Raw genomic sequence first — 7,667 nt, forward strand, 5'->3', positions numbered from 1 at the left:
GTCTAAGAGTGTGGCGGAGGTGCACTCAATTATGAATTTCAAAATTGAATTGAATAATTACCTAATGAGAAAATAATTGCAGGCCTAACCATTGAGGACAGGGAAATGGGATTAGCTAAATTGCTCTTAGAGAACTGGCAAGGACATGATAGACAGAATGGCCTCCTGCAGTGATGTAACCAATTTTGTGAATGGTAGGACCTGGCACCCGACCATGAAATGAAAGCAAGCACTTGAAGGCAATAAAATTACAGGACCATTGGGATTAAATATCGGATTAAATATTGATTAGATTGTTATGCAAAGAGCCAGCATAGACGGAATGGTACAAATGGCCTCCTTCAATGCCTCTTGTGATTGACCGTGAGTAAATCCCTTTCACCATGGCTGCCTGACACAATCTAACCCTACAAAGGGGATTTCACAGTAACTTCACTGCAGTGTTAATATAAGCGTACTCGTGACACTAATAAATAACTTTAAAAACTTTAAACTTATAAATCCAAAACCGTTTGGTTTTTACTTTCAATTCAATTAATTTATCCACTGAATCCCCACGTCTCCCCCATTTCCACATCAGTAAATTTGAAAGGAGATTGAAGACAGCTATAATGTGGTACTAGTTCTTGTTTAGCGAAAATAATCATAAGATAAAGTGAAATCTTGATGTTTCTGGGGCCACAATTATTTTTTAGTATAGTACTTTCATCAAGTCACTGTTGGGCTGATGTGATTTACTGCAATTAAACATCTTCCTGGTCTGTGCTTCAACTTTACACATGTGGGCAAATTATCTCATGAGTATTCCAACACATCCAAACGTTATTGAAACTTGTTCCATTTCACCAGTTTCTCAACATTAATGTGTTTATTGCAGTACTTTTATTTTCAGTAGCAATAACAAAGTTTAGTGTCCTCACCTTCAGTGTATATTTGATGCCCGCTGTAAATTAGCTTCATGCCCAAGTGGATGATCTTGGTAGATTGTGACATGTTCATAAATTGACACTTAAATCAGTCCTGTGAGTAGCCTTTTAAGAGAAATATTTTTCTCTGAGATGCATTAACACAATAGAGATGTGTTAGCATTTAGGTGATTATAGTGGCCTGCATTTTGCAGTCCTCAGTGAGCAAACAGTGCTCATTTCATGTTCAGCTGTCATCAGATTTCTCATGAGCTTTTGAGTAGTGTCAGAAACAGGGCTACACGCTCTACAGATAATCTGCAACTTGTGTGAATAGAGTAATATAATTTCTATACAACCAATCAGATTGAAGAATGTTCACTGAGACATCCAGGGGGGAATTTTGCTGCTTCACCCGCAATGGGATTTGTATTGGGTAGGGGATGGACGTGGACCATACAAGTGTCCATTGACGTCAGGTGGGATTGTCCGGTTTTGGGGTGTCTGCCCACAGTGTCTAAACTCGTGTAATTTAGAATATTTACTTTGCTGTAAAATTACGTACAGAAAGTGAAATGAAGAAAGGCAAATAGAGATGGGGTTGAGAGAGTTTTTTTTAAGTGAAGTACTTGAATTTTTAAACTTTTTGAAAATCTCCAACAGTAATTAAAACGTGAAGGAATGAGACAGTGATGAGTACAAGAAAAGTTCTTTGGCAATAATTAAGACTTAACACAACATTAAAAATTCACTTTGACTTGAAAGGACAAGTCATTGCTTTTTCCAGTATGTTCAGTATTTAGAATAGCTAAGTACCACAAATTCACATGATTGTTCGAATTTAACAAAGTTAGCATGTTGTATCATGCTAACTTAATGCTATTGGACCCATTTTTAAAAGTCTGTCAGGCTTTTCCAAAGTACGAGTTGTTAGTTCAATGTCGGAACATTCTCTTGCTCTTTCCCCCCATTATTTATTGTTGATTTCTTTCAATCAGATGCTAATTAACAATCCTTACTATTGTTCAAACATTTCATCTAACAGTTATCTCTATTGCATGTTCAGCTGTCGTCGTGGTAGTGGGTATGTTACTTGCTTATCTAACAAAGGTCATTGTGCTCATTTACCCCTGGCTCTGTAGTATTCCTCATCTCGCACTGGTATTTTCTGAGAGTTGGTTGGTGGTACAGTCATTTAACCCATGGGTGAGTCATACTTTTTGTTTGTCTGCTTTTTGTCAGCTTTTTGTCACATAGCTATCGTACTAACAAAGCAATGCAAGTGCTTTATTGTTCATCTACTTGTGCACTGTAATTGATTGAGTGCTGAAGAATATTCATGCAGGAAAATCTGGAACAAGCATTGTTCAGTTTTTCCCTCACAACCCTCATAGAGTTTAATGAACAATGGATTACATTTTTTAGTTGAGCTTTCAGAAGGAAATGACCAAAAAGTGAAATATCTAAGAAATGTGTATATTAATTAATATTCTCTTGAGTATTGCTGAAAAAAGAGACATGCTATCAAAGCTTTTCATCTTGTACTCATCAGGATAGTTTGAAATAATTTACCAACTTTAACAATTCATATGCATGAGAAGAAAGTGCTGATTGGTAGCCAAGTAGACTCTGATGGAGACATTCTCCATGGCAACTCATTTACCAGAGTCCACCTTGCAACAAAACAGCACACCCTTCTCATGCAGTACATATAGTTGTTTCTCTTCCCACCGCCACCACCGCCCACCCACTCACCATTACAATGGGCATTTTTTTGTTGAGTGAAAGATGAAAAACTCTGATAGCAAATCTTTTTTCAGCAATTCTATTTTCTAATGGGAAGACAAATAAAAAAAGATAAAATAAAAAACCAAATAAAAATAACAAAACACATTGAAATGTTTTTCGTAGTAAAAATATATCCTGTTATTATAATATGATCAAGTTCACATTTTAAGTTATCTAGTTTATTAAAATTATTCAGTTTACATACGCACATATTAAAATCTTGTTCAAATGAGTTACTTTTTGTTGCCTTGTGCAAATTGGAGAATGAATTCCATCATATGGTGCATAATTCTAAAAAACAGATTTATTTAGTTTCAGTTTATAGTCCTTTTGCCTGTGCGCTGCTTCATGGTCAAGAACTTCATGCAGACTATACCAGTGCAACAAAAATGTGCTATGAAGTACTTCTAGATTTCAAGATGCACCATTATACAAATGCTTTTATCATTGTTCAGGCCCTCTATGATGAACAGATTGAAGGTGTGCTGAGAAAATTATCTAGAACATTAAGATGTATTTTTTTTCATGGTTATGTGCCAACATCACCATTCTAAGGATTCTGGTTTCCCTGTGAAAGGGTTAAAAAAAAGTCCTTGTCTTCTGCTCAGTTAAATACATTCCATGTTTCACTACCAGAAATTCATGTAGTAGAACCTGAGAGCCTTCTCATCACTGCGTTCTTGTGGATTGGAAGTTGCCCTTCGGTAGGCTCTGGGAAGTTCACTGTCTTTTGACAATGAGGCATGATAGGGGTAGACTATATCGTATATGAAAGGTTCAGTCTCCAACTAGAGATAATGTTACACTGGGACTAGTTGGATACTTACGTTTACCTTTGTGATAAATGAGTAAATTGTTTGTATTTCAACCTGAACATGAATAATATAGTTAATGAATAGCCATTCTAATCTCATTGCAAAGCAACTGCAATGTTCAAATCTATTCCACTTGAACAAGGAGGAAAGTTATCAACATTATGGTAATCCCCTCCCTGCTTTTCCACCTCATTAAGAAAACATAGCAATAAGTTATTCCATTCTTTCTTGGGATGAAAATGTCAATGGCAAAGCCAGAATTATTGCTGACCCCAAATTGCCATCAACAACTTGGTGGTGAGCTGCTTTCTTGAACAGCTGCAGTCTTTGTGGGATATGTGTACTCTCAGTGAATGTAGTGAGGGAGTTCCACAATTTGACCTAGTGAGAACAAAGTAATGGTGACGTACTTACAAGTCAGGATATTGTGTGACTTGGAGGCAAACTTGCAGATAGTGGTGTTTTCTTAGACATTCTACTCATATTCTTCTACGTGTAGTGGTTCAAATGTTTGGGAGGATCTGTTTTAAAAAAAAGCCGTGGCAAGTTGCTGCGGTGTATCTTGTTGTTGGTATAAACAGCAGACATGGTCAGTTGGTAGTGGAGGGAGTGCATGATTAAGGTGATGGAGGGGTGCTAATTAAGAGAGCTTCCTTGTCCTGGATGGTATCAAGTCTCTGGTGTGTTTTTGGAACTGCACTGATCCAGGCGAGTGCAGAGTATCCTATCACAATCTTGACTTATGTTTTGTAGATGATCGAATATAAGAACATCAGAATTAGGAGCAGGAGAAGACCTGATGGCCCATTAAGCATTATAAATCATTCAAAATGACTATGGCTGATCTTGAGCTTCAACCTCGAGATTGCTGCCTACTTCCCATATTCTTGATAGGCCAAAAATGTCTATCTTAGCTTTAATGTTAGTATGGTGATTGCTATCCTTGGGACACTGGGGTTCAATTCCCTGATGTGGGTGTGCCAGCGTTGGACTGGAGTAAACACAGTAAAAAGTCTGACAACACCAGGTTTTAGTCCAACCGATTTATTTGATAGTCAACTCACAAGCTTTCAAGGTTTCCCTCTTCGTCAGGTGAATGGAGAGTTCTGGCCTCGGACAGAGCATATAAAGCACACACAGTTTAGAGATTACTGATTAGAATGCGAATCTTTACACCTAACCTGCTGTTCAAGTCCTAAAGTGGCTGACAATGTGTGTGGAAGGAGCACTGATCACAGGTTAAAGAGATGTGTATTGTCTCCAGACAGCACAGTGAGTGAGCACAGACAGTTTAGAGATTACTGATTAGAATGCGAATCTTTACACCTAACCTGCTGTTCAAGTCCCAAAGTGGCTGACAATGTGTGTGGAAGGAGCACTGATCACAGGTTAAAGAGATGTGTATTGTCTCCAGACAGCACAGTGAGTGAGGTTTTGCAAACCCAGGCAAGTCACAGGGGTTACAGATAGTGTGACATGAACCCCTCATGTCACACTATCTGTAACCCACGTGACTTGCCTGGGTTTGCAAAACCTCACTCACTGTGCTGTCTGGAGACAATACACATCTCTTTAACCTGTGATCAGTGCTCCTTCCACACACATTGTCAGCCACTTTAGGACTTGAATAGCAGGTTAGGTGTAAAGATTCGCATTCTAATCAGTAATCTCTAAACTGTCTGTGCTTTATATGCTCTGTCCGAGGCCAGAACTCTCCATTCACCTGACGAAGAGGGAAACCTCGAAAGCTTGTGAGTTTACTATCAAATAAATCGGTTGGACTGAAACCTGGTGTTGTCAGACTTTTTACTGTGTTCAATTCCCTGACAGGGAACTGAGAAGCCATATAAAAGCTGTGCTGCCAGGGGCAGCGTGTTTCGAGTGGCACAGTGGTTAACACTGCTTCCTCACAGCGTAGGTCATTTGACTGATCAGAAAATTGTTTTTAGTTGTAGATTTCAAAATGTAATTGAGTTACTTAAGGTGATACTATGTTGCAAAAATGTTGGTGCATTCATCGATTTGTAAAACAGAGAATCCCTACAGTGCAGAAGAGGTCTGCACTGACTCTGTGACCAAGTATCTTACCCTGGCCCTTTCCCTCGCACTATATCCCTGAGATCCTGTGCATTTACCATGGCTAATCCATTAACCTACATATCTTTGAACGCCATGGGACAATTCAGCATGGCCACTCCACCAAACCTACACAACTTTTGAGCTGTGGGAGGAACCTGGAGCACCCAAAGGAAACCCACACAGACATGAATCAAACTTGGGTTCCTGGTACTGAGAGACAGTAGTGTTAACCACCATGCCACCCGAAACACACTGCCCATGGCAGCACAGCACAGCAACTCCTAAAATCCACATTGGGGCATAACATGCAGAGGATACGAACCACTGTACTAATATTAAAGCTGTGATAGCCATTTGTGGCCTATCAGGGAATCAGAATGTCTTTTGAGGGTCATCAAAACTTTAATCATTCAAGACATGGATCATAGGAACAAAATCATTTGGTTGCATTGCTGAGAAAATGCATATTATGATCTGATTATAATTGAAAATGTAACAGGAAAGTATTTGCCATGAATGATTCTGTTTCCTTTTCCAGACTTGGTTACGCTAACTGGGAAATCTTCAACGGTGACACAGAACTGTTCTATGATCATGCTGCTGGGATGTTATTTAACTGTCTTGCGTGTGGTGAGAAGGGAAATGTGGTACTATTATAAAGATAATATTTCTACGGCCTTTTACTGTGATTTGTACAAAATCTAAAATTTAAAAAAAGACAAAACACTATTCTGATGTTAACTCTCGCAGGTTCTTGTTAAATGGCACTAGGATAAATTGTGCAATAAATTTCTAATGGGATATAAGCCGTTAATGGATACTGTTAATGTTTGACTGGAATGCTTCTTTATGTACAGCTTGATTTTTTTTGCTAGATCATATCTTTGGAGCTTCAGACTATAAAGATACTGAAATTGCAGTACCTCGTTTGTTTACTACAGCTTTTGTACTTGTATTTTCAAAAGATACACTACTGTAAATTGTAAATATGTGATTCATATCTATGCTAAGCAGAAGGGTAACTTGTAACAATCACTTGAAGTGAAATAAAGTTTTATTTACTGTACAACAGATTTGTGTTTTGCTGGCCTGACCACTTGTAAATATTGGGAGAAATGCTTTTCCAAGATGTATTTACATGATGTTTATTAATTATTTGTGTGCCCTTCCACTACCACTGTTACAGCTATACTATAAAAAATTACATCCATTCAATCACAGTAGTGTCCTTAGACATGCAATGAGACCTGAAGGCCTTTATGGACCACAAGTGATCTCCACTCATCTATTTGAAGTCAATATAATTTGTACAAAACCTGAAATTTTAAAAAGACACTAAACATGATTTTGATAGTAACTCTATCAGGTTCTTGTTAAATGATGCTAGGATAAATTGTGCAATAAATTTGATCAGTTTTATTTAACCTAGGGTAATATTTCAAGTTATTCGTCAATGGCATTTCTGATAGGAACTGAAAAGGCCAAATAATCCATTAATAAATTTAGCCCTGAACTTTTATTTGAGATGATTTTACTTTGCCACTGTCACTGTGTTGAAAGTGTGGTGGAAAGTCCAGTTATGTGAATAATCACAATAACTACTGTGCAAAAGGTGCAGTTTAAATACAAGTATAACCCTGGCTGCTCCATATGAGAAGGTTGAAAGTGGATTTCACAGCCTGTTGTCAGGCAGCAGAAGACATGGCCACAATAGTGGAGAGATTGTCAGATTTCCCGCTGCGCATATGCTAAAGTTACACTCTGAATGAGGATCTTGTCAAAAGATCAAGTGCTTAAATGGGAAATCTCTATTGCACTGCCACCTCGAGGCATCATGGATAATTGCAACTAAAAAAGATGAGATACAGCTATTTGAATATTGTACTTAGAATCATAGAATAATACAATCCACAGTGCAGAAGGAGGCCATCCAGTCTGCACTGACAACAATCCCACCCAGGTACTGTCCTATCCCAGCATCCCACATTTTTACCCTCTTGACATTAAGGGGCAACTTATCATGGCCAGTCAACCTAACCCATATATCTTTGGACTGTGGGAAGAAACTAGAGCATCCGGA

The 7,667-nt window shown here is 38.2% G+C and overlaps 1 protein-coding gene across 4 annotated transcripts in view; it reads left to right on the top strand.

The window, feature by feature from the left end:
• Nucleotides 1-6,656, top strand: part of golga4 (golgin A4) — a 155,499-nt gene extending 148,843 nt beyond the window's left edge. For 3 of the 4 annotated variants that reach the window (XM_080193697.1, XM_080193700.1, XM_080193701.1), the window contains 2 exons: nt 2,048-2,111; nt 6,126-6,656. In XM_080193697.1, the coding sequence (XP_080049823.1) occupies nt 2,048-2,077 (30 nt within the window). In that variant the 3' untranslated portion in view covers nt 2,078-2,111; nt 6,126-6,656. The remainder of the gene's footprint in view (nt 1-2,047; nt 2,112-6,125) is intronic. The other variant, XM_080193699.1, reaches the window with a different exon arrangement.
• Nucleotides 6,657-7,667: the final 1,011 nt, after the last annotated feature.

This window comes from Carcharhinus amblyrhynchos, chromosome 8 (assembly GCF_965287045.1).
Source record: "Carcharhinus amblyrhynchos chromosome 8, sCarAmb.v2.hapA, whole genome shotgun sequence".
NCBI classification, from domain to species: domain Eukaryota; kingdom Metazoa; phylum Chordata; class Chondrichthyes; order Carcharhiniformes; family Carcharhinidae; genus Carcharhinus; species Carcharhinus amblyrhynchos.